At 46.1% G+C, this 27,537-nt stretch overlaps 11 protein-coding genes across 15 annotated transcripts; 7 read left to right on the top strand and 4 right to left on the bottom strand.

Annotated features, from left to right (window-relative positions):
* Positions 1–22: 22 nt before the first annotated feature.
* Positions 23–2,186, top strand: LOC120452904 (prolyl 4-hydroxylase subunit alpha-2). Its single transcript, XM_039637364.1, has 7 exons — positions 23–233; positions 294–445; positions 498–648; positions 703–902; positions 966–1,636; positions 1,700–1,865; positions 1,927–2,186. The coding sequence occupies exons 1-7, from the start codon at positions 40–42 to the stop codon at positions 2,031–2,033; spliced, it is 1,641 nt and encodes a 546-aa protein (XP_039493298.1). The 5' UTR covers positions 23–39; the 3' UTR covers positions 2,034–2,186.
* Positions 2,187–2,217: 31 nt separating this feature from the next.
* LOC120452903 (prolyl 4-hydroxylase subunit alpha-1) lies at positions 2,218–4,378 on the top strand. Of its 2 annotated transcripts, none has more exons than XM_039637363.2 (7): positions 2,218–2,450; positions 2,510–2,658; positions 2,715–2,862; positions 2,921–3,120; positions 3,183–3,841; positions 3,898–4,063; positions 4,120–4,378. In XM_039637363.2, exons 1-7 carry the CDS (start codon positions 2,245–2,247, stop codon positions 4,224–4,226), a joined length of 1,635 nt encoding a protein of 544 aa, XP_039493297.1. In that variant the 5' UTR covers positions 2,218–2,244; the 3' UTR covers positions 4,227–4,378. The 2 variants fall into 2 exon arrangements, with proteins under 2 accessions (XP_039493297.1, XP_039493295.1); XM_039637361.2 differs by having other exon boundaries at positions 2,712–2,862.
* LOC120454323 (prolyl 4-hydroxylase subunit alpha-1) lies at positions 4,303–6,403 on the bottom strand (the record flags this gene model as incomplete). The annotated part of the gene is given in 10 exon segments (XM_039639526.2): positions 4,303–4,583; positions 4,634–4,836; positions 4,893–5,043; positions 5,094–5,245; positions 5,292–5,481; positions 5,484–5,555; positions 5,656–5,801; positions 5,851–5,971; positions 6,022–6,173; positions 6,222–6,403. Coding segments are annotated over 10 exon segments (1,650 nt in total), but the record flags the coding sequence as incomplete, so codon positions are not given.
* Positions 6,404–6,518: 115 nt separating this feature from the next.
* Positions 6,519–8,509, bottom strand: LOC120452905 (prolyl 4-hydroxylase subunit alpha-2). Of its 3 annotated transcripts, none has more exons than XM_039637365.1 (9): positions 8,310–8,509; positions 8,124–8,257; positions 7,923–8,073; positions 7,670–7,869; positions 7,494–7,621; positions 6,995–7,438; positions 6,902–6,943; positions 6,676–6,841; positions 6,519–6,621 (listed from the first exon to the last, which is right to left on the bottom strand). In XM_039637365.1, exons 1-9 carry the CDS (start codon positions 8,507–8,509, stop codon positions 6,557–6,559), a joined length of 1,530 nt encoding a protein of 509 aa, XP_039493299.1. In that variant the 3' UTR covers positions 6,519–6,556. The 3 variants fall into 3 exon arrangements, with proteins under 3 accessions (XP_039493299.1, XP_039493300.1, XP_039493301.1); XM_039637366.1 differs by having other exon boundaries at positions 6,995–7,435; XM_039637367.1 differs by lacking the exon at positions 8,310–8,509 and having other exon boundaries at positions 7,923–8,062; positions 8,120–8,138.
* Positions 8,510–8,646: 137 nt separating this feature from the next.
* LOC120454322 (prolyl 4-hydroxylase subunit alpha-2) lies at positions 8,647–10,782 on the top strand. Its single transcript, XM_039639524.1, has 6 exons — positions 8,647–9,037; positions 9,099–9,777; positions 9,835–10,287; positions 10,346–10,405; positions 10,459–10,624; positions 10,685–10,782. Exons 1-6 carry the CDS (start codon positions 8,868–8,870, stop codon positions 10,780–10,782), a joined length of 1,626 nt encoding a protein of 541 aa, XP_039495458.1. The 5' UTR covers positions 8,647–8,867.
* A 347-nt stretch (positions 10,783–11,129) lies between these two features.
* On the top strand, positions 11,130–13,805 carry LOC120453737 (prolyl 4-hydroxylase subunit alpha-1). Its single transcript, XM_039638568.2, has 6 exons — positions 11,130–11,620; positions 11,697–11,887; positions 11,956–12,110; positions 12,207–12,632; positions 12,714–12,888; positions 13,233–13,805. The coding sequence occupies exons 1-6, from the start codon at positions 11,130–11,132 to the stop codon at positions 13,253–13,255; spliced, it is 1,461 nt and encodes a 486-aa protein (XP_039494502.1). The 3' UTR covers positions 13,256–13,805.
* A 95-nt stretch (positions 13,806–13,900) lies between these two features.
* Positions 13,901–17,726, top strand: LOC120453736 (prolyl 4-hydroxylase subunit alpha-1). 2 transcript variants are annotated; one of them, XM_039638566.2, is made up of 8 exons: positions 13,901–14,475; positions 15,289–15,443; positions 15,507–15,654; positions 16,111–16,322; positions 16,397–16,545; positions 16,604–17,107; positions 17,172–17,337; positions 17,604–17,726. In XM_039638566.2, exons 1-8 carry the CDS (start codon positions 14,297–14,299, stop codon positions 17,702–17,704), a joined length of 1,614 nt encoding a protein of 537 aa, XP_039494500.1. In that variant the 5' UTR covers positions 13,901–14,296; the 3' UTR covers positions 17,705–17,726. The 2 variants fall into 2 exon arrangements, with proteins under 2 accessions (XP_039494500.1, XP_039494501.1); XM_039638567.1 differs by lacking the exons at positions 13,901–14,475; positions 15,289–15,443 and having other exon boundaries at positions 15,513–15,654; positions 16,098–16,322.
* Positions 17,727–18,362: 636 nt separating this feature from the next.
* LOC120454076 (prolyl 4-hydroxylase subunit alpha-2) lies at positions 18,363–22,700 on the top strand. Its single transcript, XM_039639085.1, has 6 exons — positions 18,363–18,599; positions 20,537–20,691; positions 20,751–20,907; positions 21,269–22,124; positions 22,180–22,345; positions 22,401–22,700. Exons 1-6 carry the CDS (start codon positions 18,427–18,429, stop codon positions 22,499–22,501), a joined length of 1,608 nt encoding a protein of 535 aa, XP_039495019.1. The 5' UTR covers positions 18,363–18,426; the 3' UTR covers positions 22,502–22,700.
* Positions 22,561–24,371, bottom strand: LOC120454077 (prolyl 4-hydroxylase subunit alpha-1). Its single transcript, XM_039639086.2, has 5 exons — positions 24,187–24,371; positions 23,971–24,134; positions 22,942–23,915; positions 22,720–22,885; positions 22,561–22,655 (listed from the first exon to the last, which is right to left on the bottom strand). The coding sequence occupies exons 1-5, from the start codon at positions 24,369–24,371 to the stop codon at positions 22,561–22,563; spliced, it is 1,584 nt and encodes a 527-aa protein (XP_039495020.1).
* A 243-nt stretch (positions 24,372–24,614) lies between these two features.
* On the bottom strand, positions 24,615–25,537 carry LOC120453571 (serine protease 1-like). The gene has a single exon (XM_039638328.2). It carries the CDS (start codon positions 25,507–25,509, stop codon positions 24,706–24,708), a length of 804 nt encoding a protein of 267 aa, XP_039494262.1. The 5' UTR covers positions 25,510–25,537; the 3' UTR covers positions 24,615–24,705.
* Positions 25,538–26,570: 1,033 nt separating this feature from the next.
* LOC120453413 (serine protease 1-like) lies at positions 26,571–27,481 on the top strand. The gene has a single exon (XM_039638111.1). It carries the CDS (start codon positions 26,586–26,588, stop codon positions 27,414–27,416), a length of 831 nt encoding a protein of 276 aa, XP_039494045.1. The 5' UTR covers positions 26,571–26,585; the 3' UTR covers positions 27,417–27,481.
* The last annotated feature ends 56 nt before the right edge of the window (positions 27,482–27,537 follow it).

The raw sequence follows: 27,537 nt of genomic DNA, 5'->3' as shown, positions 1-27,537 counted from the left end.
TACTATATTGCTAGAGTTAAGATTGTAGTGAGATGCAGAATGCCGATTTTCAAACTTCTATTTGGGGTTATTTCCTGCGTAAGCCTCAGCATGGGTCAAGTTGAGGATAAACAACCGCGCTTTGCCAGATCTGTAGTGAATATGGATGACCTGCTGAACATGGAAGACGATCTGCTCTCCAACTTGGAGGGGTTCACGGAAAAGCTGTCACAGAAAGCAAAAACCATTAGATGGTGAGTCGAATTGCATAGCTTTTCATAACAACATTTATATGAGTTAAGGTTAACCTAAAGGGGGATTCAACAGATGAAGGAACAGCTCGAAAAGAACAAAATGGAGAAATCCTTCGAGTCTTGGGACTTATTAAGGAGTTACTCCATAATTCGTCACATGCAGGCGGATTGGTTGATGTGGAAACAATACTTGGAAACACCCGTGATACTTGGTTCGTCATTAAGTCCTTATATGTTAAAGTTATAATGCTGTCCATTCCGTAGATCGATTGAATTATAATGAGTCAGAAAAGTTAAAGATGCCAAAGGATCTTGACTTGTTGGACGCCGCAGAAGCAATTAGACGAATGCAAGCTACCTACAGAATGTTATCCAATGATATTGCCAATGGTTTTCTACACGGAGTTCAGTACGAGTATGTACAAGTACCATTTCCTTATAGTTGTTGTTTCAACCATATCAATTCAAGTTCAACACTGGCACCTAATGATTGCCTTGCAATGGCTCAACACTTGATGAATCAATCTCGGTGGACGATTGCCGAACAATGGATTCTGGCAGGTATTGAAGTCCAGGATCGGAAAGGTCCTCGAACAGAGATGATGTTACTTAGGGGACCATCAAAATCAGAACTGTATAGAACACTAGGTAAAGTGCGGATCGAAAGGAGTAAGTTTGATGAAAAGAAGAAAAACTATGCCATGATTAGGGATATATTTTCGTTGATTGTAGGAAATGCAGGAGGAGCCTTGCAAGCTTATCGAGCTGCACTCAAGCAGTCGCCTCATGATCCGGAAATATTCCAAGAGTATCAAAACTTGAAGAGGAGACTTCTTACACTATCATCAAGCGAACCGATCAGAGAGGAACCCGTTGATGACATCGATGAAATGGAGCTGCCGCCCTGTTGCAGTGGTTGTTGTGAAGGGCCGCGAAAACTGAAAAGACTATATTGTGTGTATAATGGTGTAACTGCTCCTTTTCTGCGCCTGGCCCCCATCAAAACGGAGATTCTCTCGATTGACCCCTTCATAGTCCTTCTACACGAAATGGTCTCCGTTGAGGAGGGTGCTCTACTAAGAACTTTCAGTAAGAATATGATCTCTCCATCCGAAACAGCAGAGTTGTCTGCTTCGGAGGGAAAGAGCATATTCGAGTTTGAAGTCGGCAGTTTCCGCACTTCCAAGTCAGTTTGGTTGGATAACGATGCCAATGAGGCGACCTTAAAGCTCACTCAACGTTTGGGTGATGCAACTGGCTTGGATATAAAACACTCAGAGCCCTTTCAGGTCATCAACTATGGAATCGGAGGCATCTTTGAAAGCCATTTCGACACGTCGCTTCAGGACGAGAATCGATTCCTTAACGGATATATTGACCGACTTGCTACAACACTTTTCTATGTCAGTAAATACTTATGGTCGATTACATTGATCCTATAATCAGTGCGATTTTCCTGATTCTAGCTAAATGATGTGCCACAAGGCGGAGCCACCCATTTCCCAGGTCTAAATATCACTGTTTTTCCCAAGTTCGGAACTGCTCTCTTCTGGTACAATCTGGACACGAAGGGCTTGCTGCGAGTCCGAACAATGCACACCGGCTGTCCTGTCATTGTGGGCTCCAAATGGGGTTTGTTCAGTCTGCATCCTTAGATATCCTTGTGTTCTATGAGCTCCTTTACCCTTCACAGTTGTCAGCAAGTGGATAGACGACAAGGGGCAAGAGTTCAGGAGGCCCTGCCTAAGATCGCGCCTAGACTCTAAATATTTGCCTTCAATAGAAAAGATTATTATCTAGCCTTTGCTATTAATAATTGATAAGTATTTGGAGAAATCATATATGTACGGTAAAGAAACATTGAAGTTTCTATACTTTTAAGCGTTTCAAGCCCCAGGTGAACTATAAGTTAAGGCGTCACTAATGAGCACATAAATTCGATTATGACATGAATATGAAAATCGGCACAGAACGTGATATTTCTCAGGCTTGGTGCACAGTGGGTGTCAGCATGCTGTTCTGGAGATTGGTGGTCCTGGGATTGCTTCTTCTGTTCCTGAGTCTGAGCTTTGGCCAGTGGCAAGAGAAGGATGCCCAAAAGCGCTATTCACGATCCGTAGTGAACATGGATGATTTGCTGAACATTGAGGGTGATCTTGTCTCAAATGTGGAAAAGCTGGCGGCAGCGCTCTCCCAAAAAGCCAAGACCATTAAATGGTGAGTACAACCTAGGTCGATACATTCAAGGATTTCCTAATGCATTGCAAGCTCTAAAGGGGTGTCTTCAAGATGATGAAAAGGCGACAGAAGTATAAAACGTCTAGGGAACTTTTTGCCAATCCAATTGACAGCTTTTCCCTCGTTCGTCACATGCAGTCCGACTGGTTGATGTGGCTAGTGTACTTGGAAAAGCCTGTTGGAAAAGGTTAGCTACTTGGTTAGAGATATTTCTTACTACTTGAGAGTCTTCTTTCACAGAAGAATTGGCTTATCTGCACTCAAGGATGCCCTTACTGCCAAAGTACTCTGACTTTATGGATGCAGCTGAAGGAATTCGTAAAATGCAAGCCACCTACCAGATGTTTGCGTCGGATATAGCCAAGGGCTTACTAGATGGAGTGCAATACAAGTAAGTCATAGAGTAATCCTTATCATGAGGACATGTTGCCCACTGATTTTACTTAAAGTTCCTCCCTGAAACCCATTGATTGCCTCGCAATGGGCCATCATCTGATGAATGACTCGCGTTGGTCTGCTGCCGAGCAATGGATAAGTGCAGGCATTGAAGTCCACGATGGGAAAAGTTTTCAGATGGAGATGGAGTTACTGAGGGGTCCAAAAGTAGCTGACCTGTGCAGAACACTGGGCCAAGTTCAAATGAAGCAGAGTGAGTAGGAAGTGCATTCAGCAGGTGATTTGGGTTGGGCAGGAGATTTCTGTTGATTGCAGGAAATCATGAGGCTGCTCTTCAAGCCTATCAGCTTGCCCTGAAACTCTCGCCTCATGACTCGGAAATATTTGCGGAGTATCGAATGCTGGAGCAAAGATATCTTACGTTGTCGAGTATCGAACCGATCGAGCAGGAGGATGAAGATTCGGATGGAGAAAGTTTGCTTTTTCCGCCCTGTTGCAGTGGTCGCTGTGAAGTTTCCCGAAATCTGACTGGACTGTATTGTGTATATAACCATGTTACTTCCCCATTTCTGCAACTGGCACCCATCAAAACGGAGATTCTCTCGATTGATCCCTTCGTATTGCTCTTCCATGACATGATCTCCCAAAAGGAGAGTACCCTCATTAGAAGTTCGAGCAAGGAACACATGTTGCCGTCTGCCACAACCGACGTAGATGCCAGCGGTTCCGAGGATCATGTCGCCACATTCCGCACCTCAAAGTCTGTTTGGTATAGCAGTAACTCTAACGACACGACCAAGAGGATTACCGAGCGCTTGGGCGATGCCACTGGGCTGGACATGAACTTCACGGAGTACTTCCAGGTCATCAACTATGGGCTGGGGGGCTTCTTTGAGACGCACTTGGACATGTTGCTGTCGGACAGAACCAGGTTCAATGGCACCAGAGATCGCCTGGCCACCACCCTGTTCTATGTTGGTATTCTGTGTTCTGGGCAGTGGCTTCTTAAGTTCAATGCCTTCTCCTCCAGCTTAATGAAGTTCGCCAGGGCGGCGGCACCCACTTCCCCCGACTAAACCTCACGGTATTCCCACAGCCAGGATCGGCCCTTTTCTGGTATAACTTGGACACGAGGGGCAACGATCACTCGAGTACCCTGCACACCGGCTGCCCGGTCATCGTGGGCTCCAAGTGGGGTTCGTAGACTTGGAGCTCAATTAGGTTGTATATCCATGAATTTCCTCCTTCGCAGTCATGAGCAAATGGGTAGAAGATGCTGGACAGGAGTTTAAACGACCCTGTGTGGACTCAAGTTCGAGCACCAAAGAGTTGCCATCAGCTGAGCGGCTTTTAATTTGACTTTAACACTTAACGTTTTTATTTCCTAATATCTTGAAAAGTAGGTAAAAAAGTTGGTAATTACTACCGATTGTCATTATTCGTGGTAGAATGTAAGTAATGGATCAATAAAGATGACTTCTGCTTTTACTGGCGCCAGCAGGGAATATAAAGTTTTCAGCTTTATATCATAGAAGCAGTAAAGACTTCTGTTTTGTCGAAGTTTATATTGATTACTTTTAATGTTAAATTCTGGTCCTTTGGTCGGATCGAGCAGCATATGAATGCTTAAGTGCTTTTGCATCCTGAGCATCTGTGCATTGTGAGGATGCGACTTCAGAGCAAACTCAATTGTTTCAAGCGCCAGAAGCCAATTTTCTGAAGAGTGATTGAAAATGAAATTATTCATTGGAGATGAAACAACTTACGCTGTTTCACATAGACTTCTGCCAGTTTCAAGTACAAGTCAGCGGCTTTCAAGTTCAGAGAAGGTAGTAGTATGGGATCCTGATAACGTGGACTATCCAACATGAACAGAGCCACTTGAAGCCACTCCTTGGACTTGTCATAGTCTTTCATATCCATACAGTGATCCGCCAAGACAACACAATCGCGTGGAGACATCAAGTACCTGTGGCAATTAATTACTTATTTATAAATTTGGATTATAGATTACTTGCTACATACTTTGTCTGAATGCCTAACATTACACCGTTTGCGATATCTTGCGGATGCACATGATAGGCGTTTGATATGTTGGAAATGCATTGGCATACTTCTGAGATATCATTTTTGGTAGGCAAGTACTTCTTCATAGATATTAGAGATGCCCATTCATCTGCAATACTTTTCTGCTTAGGGGTTTTTAACTTGAGCACCTTTAACTACCTTTTCCTGGATCTTCCTGTAGGAAGAGCTGCCAGTGCGTCCAGTCCGATTGCATATGATGGATTAATGAGTAACTCCCCACGGGACTGGATGCAATAGCCAACTTGTCTCGTTCGAACTGAATATGATATGTGGCCAAGTCGACCAGAGCTCTGAAGAATATGGATTAGACTTTAACTGGCTAACAACTGAACTTACTCATTGATTGTGTCTAACTTCGTTTCCAAGGCGTTGATATAGTTATCTAAATATCGCACTACACTTTCTTGAATCTTTAAAAGATTTGTCAAATTGGAAGAATGCCGAGTGATAGCGTTTGAATAAATTATATACACTATTATTAGACCAACTGAAAATGTAGATACAGACTTCATGACCGCAATTTCAACTGATGTTTGCTGAAATACCTGATATATATATTTGTGATTATTACTGTTCCATTTGTCACCCCATAAGCCATTACTAATACATTTAAACACATCAGATCGATTTTATTTTTGCACATACGCTCCATTTGTTATTCCCTTTACTTTGGTATAGAGATCCTCCACTTGGCTCTCACTAACAGGGCTTAGAACTTCATAAAGTTCCTCTTCCTCGGGACTTAGTTTTTTATAACCAATAATAGTCAGATTTAGCCAGTTTTCCGCATCTTTATAGTTTTTCTTGTCGAATGTATGCATAGCGAATTGCAGCGACTCCAAAGGACTATAAAACGCAACAAAGTAGTACAATTTGATATAGGTTCGTATCTTACCTAAACTCAAAATTTCCCAGTGGGTCGTTCTTATGGAAATCCAACGCCCCTTTAATGGAGTTCGTATATTCATCTTTTGTTGGAATCTCGTCCCACAACTCCACAATCTCGGATATATACTCTAGGGCACATGTTGTGTTTTAATTGTAGGGTATTCATTAGTCTACTTACCTGTGGCCAAGGGCTTTTCCATTAGCTTTCTCCACGCTTGCCAATCAAAGTGCAAGTGGTGCAATAAAGAGAAGCTATTGAGCGGATTGCCCAGATACACTTCAGGATCTTTGCCCACATATTCCAGCTCAGATTTTCGTTCTTCTATATAGCTGCCCAACAAAGTATTAAAGAATTCCACATACATTCTAACTATTTACCTATTTAAGGTAATAATGTGATCCTGAAGATCCTCAGAGTAGCCTTTTAATTGCGTCTTGAAACGCGTATCGAGATCTACATAGCCTTTCATCTTTATACAATGAACCTGCCATTTGGGTAAAATCAAAGCAACCAGAAGAGTCGGATATCCAAGAGAGCTCCACATGACTGAAATAAATAAAATAATTTATTTGGAACCAAAACGGAGGTGAGCAGTAGTGTGACAAACTAGATTATGTATAGCAAAGTCTGCAAAATAGATCAATTTGATATAGTGAAATACATATCAATAATGCTTTAAGCTTAATTATAAATATTTTTATTTTTCATTATTTTAAAGGGTTGTCAAACATGGTCTTCTAAACAGTTGCTCCCTTTCATTTATCCACTTGGTCATGACTGCAAAATTAAATGAATTAATCTGAGCAAACTGATTTGTATATATTATATTACCCCATCTAGAACCCACTATGGTGGGACAAGCTGAGTGGGCTGTCCTATTATCGCCATCACCCTTGTGATCAAGATTGTACCACAGAAGTGCAGAGCCCTTCTTGGGAAATACCGAGAGTCCGAGTTTCGGAAATATTGTGGCTCCACCTTGGGGCACGTCACTCAACTTTGGATGATTGGGGAGAATGAAAAACATTCACTTCATTGTAAATTATGTATTACTTACATAAAAAACTGCTGTGGCGATGCGATTCGAAAAGTTGCCCATCTGCAATACATTATAAAGTTAACAGGGAAAAAAACTTGAGTATTGTCTTACTTCTGTATCTGCTATAAAGTCAAAGTGTGTGCCGTAGTAGCCACCTATTCCGTAGTTCAAAACCTGAAAGGGGTCCGCGTCGCGGATGTCCAGGTTGGTCATGTCCTGTGTCAGTCGGGACAATCTCTGGATCAGCTTGCTATTGCCCACTAGCCACGTGCCCTTGGTGGTGCGAGCGGGGTCCTCTTCGTAGCTTCCGTCCTTGGTCACGGTAACAGCGCGGACCAAACCGCCATTGGCCAGGTTCCTAATGCTGATGATGTCCTTGTCAGAAGCCACATCGTGAAAGAGCACCATGTAGGGATCGAGGGACAGGAGTTCCATCTTCAGAGGCGCCAGTCGAAGGAAATACGAGGATGTTGTGTTGTACAAGCAATGGAGTTTCGCGGTAGGTCGACATTCCGTATTGCAGCATTTCTTGTAGACACCTTGAGACTTCTCCTTCTAAGTCAGAAAGGATTCTGAATGTATGCCATAGTTATATACCAGGATTACTCACCGCTTTCGCTTGCTCCTTTCCTATGCGAATATTCACCTTTAGCCGAGAGAGGGCTCTTTGCAGACTGACCCTTTCCGGCCATTTCTTTATAGCCAGTCGCAGCTCACTCATGGCCAAATACCTAGAACCTGTGGAACCTTATGAGTATGGTACATCCCTTATGCTCATAATCCTACCTAGTTCATCATGGATCTCCACGAAGAGCTCGTAGAAATCGGCCAAGGGCATTCCGAGTTGGGAGTAAAAATCCTCGTTGTCTTCATCTGCCTCGTGCATCTGCAAACCCACCATCAACCACTCCCTGGCACGAATAAATTCCTTATGTTTGACCAAGTGCCTGGCAATCGTAAGACACTGCATGGCATCGAGCGAAGTACTAAGGGAGTATTATCAGAATTAAGAGGATATATAAAGCTATTTAGGGCTTACTTGTGATGGATGTTCTGAAGAACTCCCTCGGCCATTTGAGCAGTTGGAAGCGAGTAGGTCCACTGGATGAGTCTGAATCCATTGATGGCCTCCTCAATGTCCTTTAAAGTTGGCATTTGCGGGGCAATGGCAATTATTTGCTTAACAAGAGCTAGAGAATCAGAATAAGTGGAGTCACTTATGTGCCCTGATATTACCTACTCTCCCACGGCTGCTGCTCCATGAACCACATCCAGTTGAGGTAATCCGAGTGCAGGCGACGAATGATCCGAAAAGACTTAATGGGATCATCGGGAAGTTTCTTTTCTGCCTCGTAATCAGTCGTGTACAAATAGCTTTATTGATAGGAAATCACATACAGCCTCTTAAGTTACATTTTCCACTTACTATTCTATTGTATCCACTCTTTGCTGCAGTGCATTTGTAAAGTTCTGTAGGATATCTAGCAGGTAATGCTCGTAGTCGATAAGTTTAACCATGTCGTGTATCGATATGGCATAGTTATTTCGCAATACTTTAGTTTTTCCATGACTCTTAACTAAAACTAGTAAGTATAGAATGGCTAGTGAAGTGAGAAGTTTCGGCATCTCGTGGTAAACTGAGTGTGAACACCCGGAATATAGTATATTTATCGTTTTCAGTGAGGGAAATTCATTTGTTATGCTTTGATTTCACTTTACTCTCCAGCCAGATGAAATGAAAACTTTTAAGAATAATATTTTGCAGTTCAAGCTTGTACCTCTCTGTTTTCTTAGCAGATGTTCATCGGATCCCCTGGTCTTCCCAGCAACCTTTTTTTATTAAAAATGCCGAAAAAACTGTCCAACTGTGTCAATGTTTGTTTAGCTGCACTCCCTGGCAAACTCTTGACTCTCTGTCTGTATGTCATCGAAATGGTCTATCTGAGATCCAAAACAGTTCTAAATGGAACACTGAACAGTCAAAATGTTTCGGCTAAGTATTATTCTACCATTACTCTGCGTTATCTCAGCCAACGGAGATTACTACACGGCTATTAGTGAACTGGAAAGACTACTCGACGTGGAGGCTTTTATAGTAGAAAAGTTCGATGAGTATCTTGAAAGGGCTCAGCAAGAGCAGAAAAACTTAAAAAGGTGCTGAAATACACAAAAAATCCTTCAATCTCTATAAAGATGCGTTTATTTGGTATAATAGATTTTTGGATCATATTGAAGAGCAGCAAAATGATCGTGGCGATCTCGAGGACTACTTTGGCAATCCCCTCAATGCCTTCATCACCATCAGACGCCTCGTTCATGACTGGAAGTTCAACGTATTCGATCCTGTTTTTAACTCCAGTAATTTTGAGACATACAAGAGCACCCTGAGTGATTCTCTCGAGAAGATCAACATCAAAGCACCCACTCAGGAGGATCTCAACGGAGCCACTCGCGCTCTTCTCCGGCTGCAGAATGTCTACCAACTGAACACGGACCACCTCGCTTCTGGAGTGCTCCTTCCTGGCGAAAAGAACCCATTGAACATCTCGTTGAGTGCAAGTGACTGCTTTGAGCTGGGCAAGAATCTCTGCCAGATAAAGGAGTACTCCTACGGATCCGAATGGCTATTGGAGGCCAGAAAGAAATGGCACAGTAACCCATTGGGTGTTATATCACCCAATGTGAGCGATGTCGAGATTCTAGAGCACCTTTCACCCGCCTTCAATGGCTTGGGAAATCTAAAGTTAGCTCATAAGTTAAACAATGAATTACTGGATAAGAAGCCCGATCATGAGGAGGCTCTCAGGAACAAGTTACTCTACGAAGGCCAATTGGCTAAGGAGCGAAGTTTAGTTCCCAGAAAGCAAGTGGATCTGCCTCATGCAGCAGGAAAAGTAAGTACTTCCCTTACTATATAATACATTACTGTATCATACACTGACACATTTCAGAAGGAGCCCAAGGAGAGCTACAAGCTGTACACACAAGTCTGTCGCGGAGAACTCCATCAATCTCCCCGAGAGCAGCGGAATCTTAGGTGCTGGCTTACCCACCAGGGAGTTCCCTACTATCGTCTGGCACCTTTCAAAATCGAGCAACTCAATTTGGATCCCTATGTCGCCTACGTCCACGAAGTGCTGTGGGATAGCGAGATAGATATGATCATGCAACACGGCAAGGGTAATATGAAGCGGTCGATGGTGGGTCAATCCGGGAACTCCACCACAACTGAGATCCGGACCAGCCAAAACACCTGGCTGTGGTACGATGCGAATCCCTGGCTGGCCAAGATCAAGCAGCGACTGGAGGATGTCACCGGACTGAGCACGGAGAGTGCGGAGCCGCTGCAGCTGGTCAACTACGGAATCGGAGGACAGTACGAGCCGCACTTCGACTTCATGGAGGTGAGCTCATCCAGTGAGACAGAGCTACTAATTTTCTGATTTTCTGTACATTTTCCAGGACGATGGTCAAAAGGTTTTCGGCTGGAAGGGTAACCGCCTGGCGACTGCTCTTTTCTACGTAAGTCTTTTTGCCTTAACTTTAGACCTATATTTAATGATTACGATGTTTAGCTAAATGATGTGGCTCTGGGAGGAGCCACTGCCTTTCCCTTCCTCCGGCTGGCTGTTCCGCCTGTGAAGGGAAGTCTTCTAATCTGGTACAATCTACACAGTTCTACGCACAAGGACTTTCGCACGAAGCATGCTGGTTGCCCCGTCCTTCAAGGATCAAAGTGGAGTAAGCTAATCATATACGGTTTAAGCAACTGTTTCCTATGTGAGATATTCTATCTTTCAGTTTGCAACGAATGGTTCCATGTGGGTGCTCAGGAATTCCGGCGACCTTGTGGTTTGGTCAGCGATGAAGGAAAGTTTTTGCATTTGGAGAACAAATAATGAAGAAACTATAATGTAATCATTCCAAATAAATACTAATATTAATCCAACCCCTAACAAGTAAGAAGTTTTATATTCACCACAAAGGTTAAATAACATTTGGCACATGAACAAAGTTCAAACGCATGACCAAGAAACTAAACTCACCAGTTGCCTAAGATAAATGGGAAATGGGGGCCTTGGTCTCAGTTTAGCCCCACGATTCAAGCCGGTCAGTCGATGGTTCTGCGGTCGGTTCGAAATACGATCTAATACATAATATAGAAAATATCTCTAGTCATTGACCCGAGGGCCAACAGCAAAGCGAAGAACGACCAGACTGAGAAAAGGCCCGAAGACATCTAATTATGCAAATGCCGGTGGTTTTCAGTGCTTTGTGGCTGCTTCAGCTGTTTCTGCTGGAGGAATCCGTGACTGGGGCCAATTTCGCCAGAGGAGACGAGCAACTGGAGGCACTGCTGGACACCGAAACGCAGCTCATCGATGGGTTGCGTGACTATATCGAACGATTGGAGCTGCAGCTGGAGGAGATCCGCCGGGAGACCTCGGCCATCGAGGAGATCCACAGCCAAGTGGACAGTGTGGAGGAGTACATGGGTAATCCACTCAATGTCTTTGGCATTCTCAAGAGGTTCGAGAGCGTGTGGCCCAGATTGGAGCACCTGGCAAACGCCACTCAGGAGCTGGAGCTCGGAGAAGGGTTCTCCGACATGGACCTGACCCTGCCCAGCGACGAGGACTACGAGGAGTCCCTGAATCAGCTGCTGCATCTCCAATCCGTCTACGAATTGGACTCGAACAGCCTCTCCTTGGGCGTGGTGAATGGATTCAAGTTGGGGTGAGCAAGCTGAAGCGCAGGAAATGAAATGGAAAATGGAAAAAGAAGCAATCAAAAATTGTTTGCATAATTTCAGCTCCTCCATGTCCTGGGGCGACTGCCTGGAAGTGGCTCGCAAGTCTGACTTTTCGGTGGCCAGATTCTGGCTGGAATCTGCTCTGGAGAAGCTGCCCTCCGCCGCCGAAAACTCCACGGATTTGCAGAGGGAACGGGAGAGTGGACGTGTGCACATCCTGGAGGCAACTCTCAACATTGAATACCGCGCAGGTGGGTTGTTGGCCTAGGATTAAGTGCAATATCCCGGCTAGAATTCCAAATTTTGTTTTATTTTCCAGGGGAGCTTTCAAGAGCCCTGGCAACTGCCGAGGAGCTGCTACTGCTGCTACCAATGAACCAAAGCATTCAGAAGGCCAAGAGAAAGATTGAAAAAGCCATGGCCAAGATGGAACTGCCCAAGGGCAGGGGCCAAAAGTCGAAGTCAAAGAAGCAAGTAAGTGGGTGAATCAGAGCAGCAAAAACATTTCTTGTCCCAATTCAAGCAGTCAGATAACTGAAATATGTAAGAGTAACGAATTGTTTTACCTAGAAACCCAAGTCCACGGAGCAGCTGCTCATCGAGGAGCTCTGTCGCGGAGCAACACAGCAGGTCTCAACTGGGAGTCGCTTCAACTACTGCCACTTGGATGGCAGTTCGCCCTGGCTGCTCCTCCAGCCTTCCAGGTTGGAGCCCATCAGCTCAGATCCATATATAGTGCTGCACCACGATGTACTGACGCCGAAGGAAACCGGCGAACTGCTGGAGCTTGTGGATGAGGAGGATGCCAAAGGAGTTAGCTATCAACCGCTGAAACTATCCAAACTGGCACAAAAGAAGCTTGGCAGGATTAGTCCTCACCTGGGACTTGAGTTTAAGAGCCTAGATCCCTGGACGGGACGTCGCCATGGCCACGAGCACATCACCAAATTGGAGGACAGCTCGGAGCTGCAGCATGTGGCACGTGTCATGTTGAACGTACGTGTCTTTCCAGCCTAATTAAATGACTAATGTGCCACTAATTAATTTCCGATCCATTTCCCATCCCCCGCCGCACAGTTGCAGGCACCCGGAATGGGAGGAGCCGTGGTGTTTCCACAACTGGAGCTCGGCGTGAATGTGCCACGTGGCGGGCTGCTCCACTGGCACACACGATCCGCCGCGGGCTCGTCATCCGAGTGGGACTACCGCAGTGGCCAGGCCATCTGTCCCGTGCTCCTGGGCGTCCAGTTGTGTAAGTTGCGGCCTGGATGGATTTGGCTGCGTGCTGGGATTCAGTTTGCAGCCCAGTGTGGCACTTACCACATCCCAAAACAAGCTGTCATCGCTTGTCAGTCGAACGTGCTGCGAGATACCCTGTAGGGGGTATATTAGTTTTGAACTTGATCTATGATTAAACATCCATTTCTAAGAACAATGTATGCTAGCTTTATTATAGCAAACAAAGTCACTTAACTAACTGCTAGCTTCCAATCCCCGCACTTCTCTGTAGTCCCACCTTGTACAGGGTATCTCCCAGTCGACATTCACTTACTCCTCGCTTACTTTCATTTTTATTCATCTCAATTTCGCATGCAGCCGCGTGGACAGGACTCAATTGACGTGGGCAGCGGCGATGCCTGATGGGTTTCCATGGTTTCCCGATCCGTGCGACATGTGCATTAATTGCCAGCTGGGGAATCAAATAAAGTTGACCTTGGCACTTGATTAAAAATCAGCCTTTTATTGCGCTATTTCCCCTTGGGAGTGGCCATCTGCCGGTGTGAATGGGCCGGGCAAACAAAGACATCCATAATTATTGGTTTGTCGTTAGGAGGAAGCCCGCTATTCAAAACACTGGTCCATAAAACAAGTGTGTTAGTCGCCGCCTCTGAAGTCCGTAAATCAGCAGAGATTGCGCATCACAACTGTGTGAGTTATGGTGCTCGACTCATTAACAAATCATTGCTCCAAATTGGCAGCCTGCGGAGGGGGGAGAATCATCCATAAACAATAGACGGCAAATATGAAGTGTCGCAGCAGTCGGATGTGAAATGTTAATCGGCTCTAGCCGGAGCTGCTAAATAGTCGCAGTGCAGTCTTAAATATCAAACAGCTAACTGCCAATTAGCCCGTATTAATATGCTTGCTGGGTCTAATCTTCGGCTAAAGACAATGGGCGATTCGAATCCGATTCAAATCCGATCCGTTCCGAATGCGAATCGAATTCAGAATTAAGAATTCGAAACGAGCTCGCCGGGGCGATAAGCATCAGTAAATCAGCGCAAAACAAGCCATAAAACACGGCGGGCCCAAAAGAAACCCGTACACTCTCATCGGGCCAACTTCTCCGCATCGGAACATGCACAGAACTGGCTAATAAAACAGTTTTCTTCGAACCATAGGCCACCGCAACTAGTTTCGGCATCGCACATGCGAAATTTATTCTCGCCGCCGGTTTCCTCTCCGCATCATTGGTTCATTGGGGGATGTCGCAAAGTGGAGATCTCTCGCAGATTGGCCCAAGATCAGTTCGCCGCGAGACGCGAACATTGGCGGACTTGCAGATCTGCAAGCAATTACCCGGGATATACGGATATAGCAAGGATATTTACTAGAACACAAACGGATATACAAAGGATACAGCGTGCAGCACACATACAATGCGTGGATTCGTGTTGCTGGTGGGAGTGGTCTCCTTACTGGGCCAGGGATCTCTCGCCTCGGACTACTTCTCATCCATTACGGGTCTGGAGGAGCTCCTGCACACGGAGCAGTATCTCACAAGGGAACTCAGGTCGAAGGTCAATGCAATCAATGCTGCCCTGCAACAGCTGGAGGGGTGAGCATAACCAATTGGATGATCAGGATAACCATTCCATTTCCATGCGTATTGAGTTATACAATAGCGTAACCTGATAGCAAAGTTAACCCGTATTATTGCTGTCAAGTCGCGTCTTTGGGTGAATAGGATTAACCAGTTAGCAACAACTTTTGGAATAATAACTGCATAACACTTGTGATTTTGTATTGTATTGAAACTCTGTCTAATTAGGCACACACTCTGTGTCCCCAAACGAAGTGGACTTATTTTAGCGGGAATTCAATGCTGGATTTGTGGCTATAAAAAGCCCACAATAGTTTCAGCTAGAACTCGATATTTGAAACAATGCTAATTTAATTACAAGTCCATTAAAGTTTTACCGCCCTTTGAAAACTAGTTTACGTAGCCGCCGAAAACCAATGTGCCAGACTTTATGTCTGCTATAAATTAGCAAAATTGACGTGCCAGTGATTGCAACTAATAGTCGTAGTCATCACATCATCACAGATGTCCACCTGTCACCCAAACTGGAGTAGTTAGCCAAATCTCGAGTATTAGCCCCAGATATTTGATCGTTTCTGACAGTTGGCCGCATCGGCGAATATTGGTTATCAGGTTTTGGCTTTGTGTTTGGCATTTCGCTTTCGTTTTATTGGATTTCGCCCTGTTGTTTCTTATCGCGGCGGTCATTAAAACTATTATGAATATAGAATCACACATAAATTAGAATTAATTAAGCCGAAATACGGGTATGAGCTACTATGACGACACGAGACTCATAAATCGAGCAAACTGGTAGGCAACTCTAGTCCGAACTCGTTCCATCCGCAGCGAGCTGTCCTCCATCGAGAAGGAGCACAGCATGGCCGCCACGGATACGGAGAACTACCTGACCAATCCGGTGAACGTGTACCGCCTGATGAAGCGCCTCCACACGGACTGGTCCCTGATGGAGGATCGAGTGCAGCTGATGGCCGCGGAGATGAGTAAGTGCACCCACACCCACACATTCCAGGATTACTGCTATCACGTCCCATCTTCTCACTTAGATTTCAATGCGACCCGGGAGTACGGACTGAGCTACCCCAGCCAGGAGGACGTGGAGGGAGCTGCTCTGGCCCTCGTCCGCCTGCAGAGCACCTACAAACTGGACGTGGCCCAGGTGGCCCAGGGCATCCTGAATGGCGTCAAATACGGGTGAGACCCTCCAGGGTGAAAGTGGGCTGGGCGGCGGAAGCGGATAAGCAATAACCAGCCAGGCTTAAAATACCGGCTATCCCATCTAATCCCAGTTCAATCGAGTGGCTCCCCCTGTTACTTAACCCCAATCGAAATGGTTTTGTGCCTTGTGAATTACAACGGGTATTAGACTTAAATGATACCTATCATCAAGCCCTTTTAATAACAAAATTCTTAAGTTGTCATATATCATTGAACATATACTCGTACATCAAAGCTTGATTTAATGTTTATTATCATAGCTTTTTAATTGAAATGAATGACGGGCCAGCTTCCGAATGCTATAAACTAGGCACGATTCCTGTTATAATCATTTCGGAATAAATCAGCTTTAAGTGCTTTGAATAACTTTAGTTTAAAGGGTATATCGCAGTTGAGAGAACCCATCGCAACTCTTCCAGCCTCTATTTTTAGCACCGACATGAGCTGGCAGGATTGCTTCGAGCTGGGTCAACAACTCTTTGAAATGGAGGACTACAACAACACCAAGGTCTGGCTGCGGGAATCGATGGAGCGCCTGCGACGTCACAGCAGCCACGCCCACAGCCAGCAAACGCCCACCAGCGGACCGGATACGCTTACCCTCAACAAAATGGAGGCGACGGCCAAGAGTTTGTTCCAACTGGGTGAGCAAACAATACAGCCATTGGAGCTGGGGAAATTGGCCAGCTTTGGGGATACTCATTGATTCGACTTTTAGGCGACTTCGACACGGCTTTCGAGCTGAGCCAGCGAGTGCTGCAGTTCGATCCCAAACGCATAAGGAACTGGCATCTGGGCGACAAGGGAACGGCGCCTCCGGAGGACATCGATGATGGCTATCTGCCAAAGCACACGGACTCCTACAACGTAAGCTTAAGACTGATGAAGTGTTGAAGATACTTAAAGTTTAAATCCATTTCCACAGCTGTCGCAGGAGTTCGCCCAATACGAAAAGGTGTGCCGTGGAGAGGTGCATCCCATTGCCCGCCAGGAGCTGCGGTGTCGCTATAGCAGAGGAAGCCATCCTTACCGCTACCTGGCGCCACTGAAGCTGGAGGAGCACAGCCTGGATCCGTATGTGGCTACCTACCACGACATGCTGAGTCCGCGAAAGATCTCACAGCTCCGGGAAATGGCTGTGCCGCGCATGCGTCGCTCCACAGTGAATCCCCTGCCCGGCGGACAGCACAAAAAGTCCGCCTTCCGGGTGAGCAAGAATGCGTGGCTGGCGTACGAGTCGCATCCGACGATGGTGGGCATGCTCCGGGACCTGAAGGAAGCCACCGGGCTGGATACCACCTACTGCGAGCAGCTCCAAGTGGCCAACTACGGCGTGGGTGGGCACTACGAGCCGCACTGGGACTTCTTTCGGGACCCCAATCACTATCCCGAGGAGGAGGGCAACCGCATTGCCACTGCCATATATTATGTGAGTTCTGACATGGCCGTAATCCCTGCATGATTTAGTAACACCAATTATCTGATCCGTCCAGCTGTCCGAGGTGGAGCAGGGCGGTGCCACCGCCTTTCCCTTCCTGGACATCGCCGTGAAGCCGCAGCTGGGCAACGTCCTCTTCTGGTACAACCTGCACCGCTCCCTGGACAAGGACTACCGCACCAAGCACGCCGGCTGTCCAGTGCTCAAGGGCAGCAAGTGGAGTAAGTAATCCCCTCCAGGAGCAATTCTCCATAACTCAGCTCAGTTTGTAACAAGCTGAACTCTTCTATAACTAAATTTGACAATCAATTTTAAAAGCACATTCCAAAGCAATGCACACTTTTGATGGCATCTGAAATTATAGTAAAAACACCTCCTTAGCCTTCTGATTAAAGATTAGATGTTAATTAGATTTAAGTGAAATTAGGCCATCATCCATTTCAAGTTGACATACGCAATTAATGTGATTCATTTGCGATCTTTGCAGTTGGCAACGTGTGGATACACGAGGTGACCCAGACATTCGCCCGACCCTGCGACGTTTTCCGGGATCACGAGGTGTCGCTGGAGTACGAGATAATCAAATAAAGTTCGTGATAGTCAGGTTAAACTCAGCGTGTCTCTTTCTTGGCCTGAACAGACTCAGTGGGTTAAAGGTTTCACGCTCAAAGTGCTCGGCAGAGTCACTCAAAGCACCCAAAACACTCAAAATACTCAAAACACTCAAAACAAAGCGAAGCGAACTGGCTTTGAGATGAGCCAAAAGCCAGTTGCGTATTCATTTGCCGGCTTCATTTGCATAAACAAGTTCACGGGCAAAGTTTCATTGGGGGATTTGAATATTTTCGGGCTCGTGAAGTGACAAGTGAAAGTAATTAGCTGGGAAATTCTGGCTAACTGGGAAAAGTGCGTGGCGCATTTCAGGAAATTGAGTTATGATTCCTAGAAGAACAGCCACAAACTATGGTCTATGTACATGTACTTAAAGAATTCAGTTTATTGAACCCACTTCACTTTGTGGAAGTAGAGAGACCCAATCAAGCAGAACTTGGCCCCCGCGGGCAGTTCTTTGACCAGAAACGCCGTTCCATTCGATTTGAGTGCTGGAACTGCTCGATCGACACCCGCAGCTCGAAAACGCTTCATCACAAACGCCGCGAGCTTTTTCGCATCATATATTTTTTTTGCTTTTTCAAAGATCGTCGCTTTTGCCGCCAACTGAAAACAGTTCCTAACGAATCGCGGCTGGAACAACAAGCAAACCGCGTTCCGCGTTCTAAAAGCCGCTGGCGTTTTATCGGTTAAGTGCGATGCTTTTGGCCAAGTGCGTCCTTCTCCTGGCCCTGCAGGTGCTATCCTGCCGCGCGGAGTTCTTCAGCTCCACTTCGGGTCTGGAGAAGCTGTTCGAAACGGAGGTGCTCCTCCTGGCGGAGCTGCAAAACTATGTGCATGAGATCAGCCAGCACGCTGAGGCGCTTCAGAGGTAAAAGGAATAGAAATTTAGGCATATCCTTGAAGGATATTCTCTGAAAATGAGGTGATGCTAGAAAGTGTGAGAATCAATGGAGTTATAATCCTTATTTAAGCCAACTTAAAGTCAAATAAATAATATGTGATTATTAAAGCACAATTCACAGAAACTTGTGTTGATATCCCAATCATATAATTATGTAAATTTCATGAGAGTGGAATGAACTGAATTAAAAGAATTTCGAAGACTTTTAAATTTAAAATGGAAAGTTATTCAGGTTTTAGTCGAGCCTACAACACGTTGATTCCAGATTCCAGATGGTTAGTTTTAATCAGATGCAAATGAGATACGCATTTCGCGCACAAGCCACTTTGGCTGGCAGAGCCCATCAATTTTCCAGGCATATGCTCTTCCAGTTGAAAAATTGGAATGAAAATCAATTGGCAGTTGGCATGCGATGGCGAATTTTCCATTTTGGGTGTCATCCACACAGCCGCCCACGTAAATCAAAAACTGACATCGAACTCGGGTGGGCAGATTTCCAACTGCTGTCCAAATTTTGGCTAATTAAAGTCGGGTGTGGGAGAGTTCCGAGCTCACCGAGATATTAAATTCTAGTTAGCATCGGTTAGTTTTATTACAATTATGCTGATTTGTGCCTCAACAGCCGACGACCGGTTGCCATAAAAGTGAATGGCAACCCAGCGATTTGTCGCCGTTTGCAGACGTTAAACTCCCTAGCCGATGCTATTTGTTGATTCTCGTATTTATTTTATGGACTGCTAATTTCTCCCATTTCTTGGCTTGATTTATTCGCGCCGGTTATTATACTAATTAATGGTTCATATAAAGCACAGAACACAAATCGCCGGCCAACAACTTTCGGCAACTTGTTGAATTTTGCATTTGATTATCTGGCAAATCGATTGCTACCATCGCCGATCGATATCTAAGAAACAATTGCCGCTAGTTTATTTTGTTGTTCAGTTATAAGTGTCATCGACTTGGCTGATACGAGATACGAATCTTAAAATATGGTGCACTCATCGCCTCAGCTATGCATAATATACTCGCACTCGTACAGTATTACTGTGTTTATCATGCGCATTTGCAAACCGGATTCCTATTCCTGGCCATCTAATAAGAAACCGTTAACAAATTGTAAAGTATAATATTTATACCGATCTGAGTCAGCTGCCGTACAAAACTGGTATTCCATCGAACGAACCCTTTAAAAAAAATTCAATTTCTTTGGCTTACTCATTGTGTATGGCGTCTCCTTTTCAAAAGTCGCCATAAAATAGATTTATTGGGAACAAGTGCCGGCACTCCATCATCGGCACAATGGAGTTTGCAACAAAAGATGTGAGGTCAAATTAGTTGTGTCTTGCTTTAGATTCAGATTATGGTTGCGCTCCCAACTTAATGACTTCTAAATGAGCCGCAATGCAGGCGACAGGCGTGAAAATAAATGCGTTAATTATTCAAAACAGCTAACCCAGCGATAAAACTAAACTTGAATACATTTCTGGGTAGTACTGCTCATTCTGCATGCCTTAATTCTGAATAATGGTTGCCATCAGCAGGTGCTTAGATTCATTAACACCAGGTAAAGAGCTCTTGAAAGTTTACTAATTCACTTATAAAATACAAGTGAAACATAAATCAGTTGCTAAAAGTTGCCTTAAAATGTATAGCAATTTATTTAATCGAGAGTATCAAAATAATCTGGTTTCTGATCTTATTAATTAGCCGAAACAAATCCTTTCAGTTCCAATTTGTATCTTCAAAAAAACCCAATTAATTATGCTTAAACTCAGGTTGCGTTTTTCCAGTGTATCAGCCAGAGAACTTTAAGCTTTAGTTTGTCCATCCCAAATAACTTAATTTATGCAAATTCCTTTAGTTATGATGAGTCTGATTAATGATAACTTTGTTTATGATCTCAGTGAGATCGATGCCATCCGCGTGGAGCATCTGAATGCCGCCGATGGAATCGATGACTACCTCAACAATCCGGTGAACGCGTTCCGGCTCATAAAACGCCTTCACAGCGACTGGGAAACCTTCGAGGGCAGTGTTACGGCGGACTCGAGTCGCTCAAGTGGGTTTATTGGAATATCTAAATAAGTTGAGATATGTTATGAACCTGTTTCCCTGCAGACTATCTCGATGCCATGGCCAGACTCAAGGAGAACCTGAGCTTTCCTTCGCAGGACGACTTCGTGGGATCGGCGATAGCTCTTACTCGACTTCAGCAGACCTATCAACTGGATGTGGCTGAGCTGGCCAGTGGAATCCTGAATGGCGTTAAGTATGGGTGAGTAATGTCCAAGATATGAGCACTCTTTGTTATACCATAGCTTGGTATTATGATGAACCCAAGGTGGGAAGCTTAACACAGAGTTTTTATTAAAACGATGAAGCTCTTGCGCTTTTACCTTGTTGTTATAGAAACACAAAGCAGCAATTATATTTTCTTATTCCGCTGCCTTTTTCATGTCGTGAGCTTAAGACTGTGATATTTAGCGAAACCAGTAAGCCAGTGACCAGTGGGAAAGGAAGCCATAAAGTTAACGACTTGGTTTGCTTCTGTCTGGCTAATATTATGGCTAATAATTTATGTTTAACATTCTGCGAGTATTATAAAGTGTCTATTTACATATGTACTCTATACTCAGCACGGCCATGTCCTGGCAGGATTGCTTTGTGCTCGGCCAGCACCTGTACGCCCTGCGAGACTACAACCACACGGTGCCATGGCTGCAGCAGTCGATGCAGTTGCTCGGGGAGCAGTCCTATGGCTCGGAGTCCGCCTCGCTGGACTTCATGGAGGCAGTGGTGGAATATCATCGGGAGATGGGCGCCCACGAAAGTGCCCTGAGTCTGGTGAACCATGTGCTTGCCATAGAACCGCATCAAAGGAGTCACCTCCTGGAGGCACGCCAGCAACTGGAGGAGCTAATCACGGATGGGGACAAGAACGGGCTGCTTCACTTGACCGCACGCAGACCGGGAGACTACCATCAGTCCCGGGAGTTTCGCATGTACGAGCAGGTGTGCCGCGGCGAGTTGGCTCCACTTCCCTCCAAGCAGCGAGATCTCAGGTGTCGCCTTAGGAAGAGTCGCTTGGGCTACGCTCCATTTAAGTTGGAGGAGCTGCACCTGGATCCGCTGGTGGTGCAGCTGCATCAGGTGATTGGCGCCAAGGACTCGGAGTCCCTGCAGAGAACAGCTAGGCCTAGAATAAAGCGGTCCACAGTGTACTCCTTGGGCGGAAATGGAGGTTCCACGGCCGCCGCCTTTCGCACCAGTCAAGGTGCCTCCTTCAATTACTCCAGGAGCGCAGCCACCAAACTACTGAGCCATCATGTGGGCGACTTCTCCGGCTTGAGCATGGAGTATGCCGAGGATCTGCAGGTGGCAAACTACGGCATTGGTGGACACTATGAGCCGCACTGGGACAGCTTTCCCGAGAACCATGTTTACCAGGAGGGTGATCTTCATGGCAACCGAATTGCAACGGGCATTTACTACGTGAGTTTCTTGTAATTTAAAAGTCTTTAAAACAATTGAAATAAATACTTTTCAGCTATCTGATGTAGAAGCAGGTGGTGGAACCGCTTTTCCCTTTCTGCCACTGCTGGTGACCCCAGAAAGAGGAAGCCTTCTCTTTTGGTACAATCTGCACCCCTCTGGCGACCAGGACTTTCGGACCAAACACGCCGCTTGTCCTGTGCTTCAGGGCAGCAAATGGAGTAAGTGAATCTTTTACCCATAAGGTATCAATTTTTAACGAATTCATTAAAACAGTTGCCAATGTGTGGATTCGAGAACGCAATCAGGATAAAGTTAGGCCCTGCGATCTTGAAAGGAACCAGGAAATCTCACTGCATTACAGGGACTTTGACTAGGAAGTTAGCTCAACGCCAATTAAAATAAGATATTAATTTATTAAATGTGTAAATTACACCTAATCCCGATAGCCAACTGACTTGTAGCTATCTGAGGTGAGGCCGCAAGGACGACGGAACTCCTGGTAGCCCGAGTGCATCCAAATGTTGCCAACTGTAATACGAACATGAAGTGATAAATACAAATTTGAGATACTCAAAAAAAAGCGTGTGCTTACTCCGTTTGGAACCCACGATGACTGGACAGCCGGCGTGCAAAGTGCGAGCATCCACATCCAGGGATCGATGCAGATTGTGCCACATGACCAGAGCTCCTTTCACAGGTGGCAGGAACACATTTAGCTTGGTGAAGACGGTATAACCACCTTGTTCCACGTCAGAGAGCTACAGCAACCAAAAAGGCTTGAAAAAGATTCGAAAACTTAAGAACTACAACTCACATAGAACATGCTGGTGGAGATGCGATCTCCAATGAACTCCTCCGGCAGATTGACCTCAAAGTAGTCCGGATGCGGCTCGTACTGCCCTCCAACGCCGTAGTTGGCCACCTGCATAAACTCGGCTCCGGCCATATCGAATCCGGATACAAACTCAATGATCCGACCCACGGACTTCATCACCGGCGACTTGTAGTCCAGCCAGGTTTGCTGACTGACCCGCAGATCCTTCACGGTGCGTGCTCCACCATCTCCTGCAACGGCGGACCGAACCATCTCCTCCTTGTCTGCCTCCTCGAAGATGGACTGAATGTGCTTGGAGCTCAGCATGCCGTGATAGACATTGATGTCCGGATCCAGGTGCACCGGCTCCACTTGCAGTGGCGCCAGGGTGAAGTAAGCATGGCGTTTTCCATCCAGGTAGCATTTCAAGGGATTACCACTTCGCTCCTCGGGTAATCTTCTGCCCTGGCATAGCCTCGTGTAGTTGGCAAACCACGAGGGGTTCGTCTCCCGGACATTCTTCCCCGGCTCCCTGCTCTCCAGATACTTTCGAGTTTGCTGCGCGGAGTGTGTGGGTTGCTTATCAAGGATCTGGTTCAGTAGTCTTCCGGCCTTCTTCGGATTGCCCAACTCATAATTGGCCATGGATGCATACTCCCGGATATCTGCAACGTAGTGATCCGCATCTTTTTCCGTTCTTGAACTACTCTGAAGAAGGATAAGTGCCACTTGCAGCCATTCCAGGGATTTCTTATACTCCTTAAGATCGAAGAGCTGCACTCCGATTTCGTAGCATTCACGCCATTGCAGATCCGACTCGTAGGGAAAACCATTGATGATGCCATCGGCCAAGTCCGAGGTTGGGAGATTGTAGACCTTCTGCTGCCTGGCCAAGCCCTTGATGGCTCCCTGGAGCTCAGATTGATCAGGGTAGCCCAAGTCCCTGCTCAGAACCTCCACGAATGCGCGAAACTCTTTTGGGTATCAAGAACTTATTGCATGGGTTAAGTATGGAATAGCAATACCTACTTTCTCTGGCGTCGTTGGCCACTATGGGTTCAAAGATCAGCGCATCCCAATCCCGAACCAATCGCTTGAGCAATCTGAGGGCGTGCAAAGGATGGCCGAGATACTCATCCAGTTTCAACTGCGATGTCGCCCACTCATGTTCCCGTTTTATTTGCTCCACATACCTATTAAATAAAATGGTAATTTTCAAGTCCAAGTACTTTGAGATAATGTTACCTGCGGTAGAAGTCAAGCTGCTTTTGCTGGGACTCCAAGTACGAACGCGTGGCATTTAGCAGTTCCTCTTCCACTTGTGCCAGATCCTGCATACTGTCCACCGATGAGTAAAACTCTCCATTCGCTACTCCAACCCAAATAATAAGCTGGAAAATCCCAAAGTAAAGACTGTGTCGTTCCAACATTATGAACAGAGCACTGTGAACCAAGAGTTACCGATGCAGACTGACTCTTATTCAAGTAGCAACTGGGCCAAGTAGACCCATATTCCATTTGGAAACTGTCACGTATCCAGACAGAAACGCTGTGCAAACAAAGATGTCAGATACAAACAGCCACACCAGCGATGCTAAGCAAACAACTCGTTCGATTTGACTCTCTAAATCTCTCCATCTCCATCCCTCAGAATTCAAAGCTGAACAGGTGGATATATTCACAAAAAAGTATTTATTTGGATTCTACCTTCTCATCCGTAATCTAAAAGACTGCAGACAGTCTGAATTTAGCTAAAATCTTCACTTAGTACGAGATGCCGGTGTTGTCGCGGATCCAGTCCAAGTAGCCGGTGACACGGCTGAAGACAGCGGGAGCACCAGACTGGCAGCCACCGGCGGACACGAAGGAGGTCACTCCGACCAGGCGGTTGCCCTCGTGTGTGACCAGGGGGCCACCAGAGTCACCTTGACAGGTGGACCGTCCTCCGTCGGTGTTGATGCAGATCATGTTGTCGTGGAGAGACCAGGTGCGGCTGCAGTCGCTCTGGGACATGATCTGGACATCGACGGCCTGGAGCCAGTCGGGCAGTGGGCTGCCATCGTAGGTGCCGCCCCATCCGGAGGCAACGGCCCACCATCCGGCGTAGTCCTGGTAGCGGTCGTTGTAGCTGGGCAGCTCCACCTTGTTGACCAGGTGCCAGAAGTCGACGTGCGGGGTGCGGATCAGGGAGATGTCGTTGTGCAGGTTGCCGCTGTTGTAGTGGTGGTGCTGGATGATGTCGCCACCGCCCACCCAATGGGTGTACTGGGGCTGGTTGCGCAGACTGGCTCCGTAGTTGATGGTCACTCCACTGGCTCCGTTGGTGCAGTGGGCGGCGGTCAGGACCCAGGTGTTGCCAATGATGGAGCCACCGCACCACCAGTTTCCGTTTCCACTGAAGAGCAGACCCACGATGTAGGGCACCTTGCCCTCGTAGGCTGGGTAGCCGTTGGTGATGCGACCCTCGATCTTCAGGTCCTTCACCGGAGTGGGCACCAACTTCTGCTGCGGGGTTGGGATGGCAGTGGCGGCTGCCACGGCCAGAGCCAGGAATACGAACACTTTCATCTTTGCAGGTCTTTCAACTTGTGCCGTTTTCAGAAATCGACCGATCATTTATACCATCGCCTTATCGATACAAGCCATAGTTTCTTGTCGCTTGTTAGTAATATTTGGTGCTAATATATTTTGCCAGATTTCAGCCGTGACAAGTTAAACTGGCTGATAAGAGAATTGTTGAATTATTGTCTGTACTTGGCCATTGAAGAGTGACAGTATTAGAATAAGTCCGTAGCCGTATTAATCTATAATCAATAATCAATAAGAGCGAATTAAAGATTGCCAAGGCGATCATTTTATTTGCCAATCGAAGCACTATACAAAAATCAAATTAAATGACATTTTTATATGGCAGAACCTATGGATAATATCACATATCTGTTTAATTTAAAATACTTACTGACCAGCAGAGATATAACTTCGTTTTTATCCTCTGAGGGCTATAATTCAATTCTATCTAAACAGAAAGATATGTAAATAGTTCAAACTTAAAAGTCATAGTTTAATAAAGTCTCAGACAATCTTAAAGGTTTATGTTTGAAATTTACGAGGCATGCATATCTTCCTCATCAATGATACTTAGGTCTTTAATCTAGTTTGTGCCACACGTACGATGAATGATAATTATTCGAGTGAGGACCATAAATAAAAGGCTTTGTTTGCTGATAACAATGTACTACTAGGAGTTCAGTGAATTAGCTGATTTTGGCTTTCATTCATTCATTTTTGTGCTCATTCAGCATAGCAATGGAAAGTCCATACTACGATCACTCAAGTATCCTATCAAAACCTAGCAGGCTAACATATACAACTTAAGAAAAGACTTGCAAAACAACTTTAGATCAATAGTACTTTGCACATTTGTGTTATATCATCAGCTCTATTAAGTTTTCAGACATTACAAAATGGACACAACTTTAAATCTTAAGTACACGCCATATATTTACAATAGACTACGTTCCTTCGCACTTATCAGACGGCAAACTTATCATGCCAAAAACTAGACACAATATACAACCGTCGTTTCCTGAGGATGATAAGACATGGTATTCGGTATAAAAGGGCGCTCAGCTTGTGGAAAAACCATGAGTTGTAAGACCAAGTTGTCCAAGATGAAACTGTTCGTATTCCTGGCTCTGGCCGTGGCAGCCGCCACTGCCATCCCAACCCCGCAGCAGAAGTTGGTGCCCACTCCGGTGAAGGACCTCAAGATCGAGGGTCGCATCACCAACGGCTACCCAGCCTACGAGGGCAAGGTGCCCTACATCGTGGGTCTGCTGTTCAGTGGAAACGGAAACTGGTGGTGCGGTGGCTCGATCATCGGCAACACCTGGGTCCTGACCGCCGCCCACTGCACCAACGGAGCCAGTGGAGTGACCATCAACTACGGAGCCAGTCTGCGCAACCAGCCCCAGTACACCCACTGGGTGGGCGGTGGCGACATCATCCAGCACCACCACTACAACAGCGGCAACCTGCACAACGACATCTCCCTGATCCGCACCCCGCACGTCGACTTCTGGCACCTGGTCAACAAGGTGGAGCTGCCCAGCTACAACGACCGCTACCAGGACTACGCCGGATGGTGGGCCGTTGCCTCCGGATGGGGCGGCACCTACGATGGCAGCCCACTGCCCGACTGGCTCCAGGCCGTCGATGTCCAGATCATGTCCCAGAGCGACTGCAGCCGCACCTGGTCTCTCCACGACAACATGATCTGCATCAACACCGACGGAGGACGGTCCACCTGCCAGGGTGACTCTGGTGGCCCATTGGTCACACACGAGGGCAACCGCCTGGTCGGAGTGACCTCCTTCGGCTCCGGCGCCGGCTGCCAGGCTGGCCACCCCGCCGTCTTCTCCCGCGTCACCGGTTACTTGGACTGGATTCGTGACAACACCGGCATCTCCTACTAAGAGCTTTGTGTTTTTTCCCCCTTTTTTTTGGGAATTTTTTAAATAAAATGAATATAACAAAATAATTGCAGTCTTTATCTATATACTTTCTTGGTTCTTTTAGAACCTTGGTTCTATTAGA

The sequence above is a fragment of the Drosophila santomea genome, chromosome 3R, assembly GCF_016746245.2.
Source record: "Drosophila santomea strain STO CAGO 1482 chromosome 3R, Prin_Dsan_1.1, whole genome shotgun sequence".
In the NCBI taxonomy this organism is placed as follows: Eukaryota; Metazoa; Arthropoda; class Insecta; order Diptera; family Drosophilidae; genus Drosophila; species Drosophila santomea.
Note: the sequence above shows the minus strand (reverse complement) of the source record. Positions and strands in the feature narration are given on the sequence as shown.

Excerpts from the sequence above, each read along its gene's own strand:
- LOC120452903 (XM_039637361.2), top strand. The coding sequence starts at position 2,245 with ATGCTGTTCTGGAGATTGGTGGTCCTGGGATTGCTTCTTCTGTTCCTG. Across the intron at positions 2,451-2,509 it reads AAAGCCAAGACCATTAAATG|GGGTGTCTTCAAGATGATGA; the intron begins GTGAGTACAACC and ends CAAGCTCTAAAG. Across the intron at positions 3,121-3,182 it reads CCAAGTTCAAATGAAGCAGA|GAAATCATGAGGCTGCTCTT; the intron begins GTGAGTAGGAAG and ends TGTTGATTGCAG.
- LOC120454076 (XM_039639085.1), top strand. The coding sequence starts at position 18,427 with ATGCTTTTGGCCAAGTGCGTCCTTCTCCTGGCCCTGCAGGTGCTATCC. Across the intron at positions 20,692-20,750 it reads GGCGGACTCGAGTCGCTCAA|ACTATCTCGATGCCATGGCC; the intron begins GTGGGTTTATTG and ends GTTTCCCTGCAG. Across the intron at positions 20,908-21,268 it reads CTGAATGGCGTTAAGTATGG|CACGGCCATGTCCTGGCAGG; the intron begins GTGAGTAATGTC and ends CTCTATACTCAG.
- LOC120452904 (XM_039637364.1), top strand. The coding sequence starts at position 40 with ATGCCGATTTTCAAACTTCTATTTGGGGTTATTTCCTGCGTAAGCCTC. Across the intron at positions 649-702 it reads CTACACGGAGTTCAGTACGA|TTCAACACTGGCACCTAATG; the intron begins GTATGTACAAGT and ends TATCAATTCAAG. Across the intron at positions 1,866-1,926 it reads CATTGTGGGCTCCAAATGGG|TTGTCAGCAAGTGGATAGAC; the intron begins GTTTGTTCAGTC and ends TACCCTTCACAG.
- LOC120452905 (XM_039637365.1), bottom strand. The coding sequence starts at position 8,509 with ATGCCGAAACTTCTCACTTCACTAGCCATTCTATACTTACTAGTTTTA. Across the intron at positions 7,439-7,493 it reads GAAAGGAGCAAGCGAAAGCG|AAGGAGAAGTCTCAAGGTGT; the intron begins GTGAGTAATCCT and ends TTTCTGACTTAG. Across the intron at positions 6,842-6,901 it reads TCGCCACAGCAGTTTTTTAT|TTGAGTGACGTGCCCCAAGG; the intron begins GTAAGTAATACA and ends AATCATCCAAAG.
- LOC120453736 (XM_039638566.2), top strand. The coding sequence starts at position 14,297 with ATGCGTGGATTCGTGTTGCTGGTGGGAGTGGTCTCCTTACTGGGCCAG. Across the intron at positions 16,323-16,396 it reads CAAGAGTTTGTTCCAACTGG|GCGACTTCGACACGGCTTTC; the intron begins GTGAGCAAACAA and ends TTCGACTTTTAG. Across the intron at positions 17,108-17,171 it reads TTGCCACTGCCATATATTAT|CTGTCCGAGGTGGAGCAGGG; the intron begins GTGAGTTCTGAC and ends TGATCCGTCCAG.
- LOC120454077 (XM_039639086.2), bottom strand. The coding sequence starts at position 24,371 with ATGTTGGAACGACACAGTCTTTACTTTGGGATTTTCCAGCTTATTATT. Across the intron at positions 23,916-23,970 it reads GGCCAACGACGCCAGAGAAA|AGTTTCGCGCATTCGTGGAG; the intron begins GTAGGTATTGCT and ends GATACCCAAAAG. Across the intron at positions 22,886-22,941 it reads TCTCCACCAGCATGTTCTAT|CTCTCTGACGTGGAACAAGG; the intron begins GTGAGTTGTAGT and ends TGGTTGCTGTAG.
- LOC120454322 (XM_039639524.1), top strand. The coding sequence starts at position 8,868 with ATGTTTCGGCTAAGTATTATTCTACCATTACTCTGCGTTATCTCAGCC. Across the intron at positions 9,038-9,098 it reads GAGCAGAAAAACTTAAAAAG|ATTTTTGGATCATATTGAAG; the intron begins GTGCTGAAATAC and ends TTGGTATAATAG. Across the intron at positions 10,288-10,345 it reads CGCACTTCGACTTCATGGAG|GACGATGGTCAAAAGGTTTT; the intron begins GTGAGCTCATCC and ends TACATTTTCCAG.
- LOC120453571 (XM_039638328.2), bottom strand. The coding sequence starts at position 25,509 with ATGAAAGTGTTCGTATTCCTGGCTCTGGCCGTGGCAGCCGCCACTGCC.
- LOC120453413 (XM_039638111.1), top strand. The coding sequence starts at position 26,586 with ATGAGTTGTAAGACCAAGTTGTCCAAGATGAAACTGTTCGTATTCCTG.
- LOC120453737 (XM_039638568.2), top strand. The coding sequence starts at position 11,130 with ATGCAAATGCCGGTGGTTTTCAGTGCTTTGTGGCTGCTTCAGCTGTTT. Across the intron at positions 12,111-12,206 it reads AGTCGAAGTCAAAGAAGCAA|AAACCCAAGTCCACGGAGCA; the intron begins GTAAGTGGGTGA and ends TGTTTTACCTAG. Across the intron at positions 12,889-13,232 it reads GCTCCTGGGCGTCCAGTTGT|CCGCGTGGACAGGACTCAAT; the intron begins GTAAGTTGCGGC and ends TTTCGCATGCAG.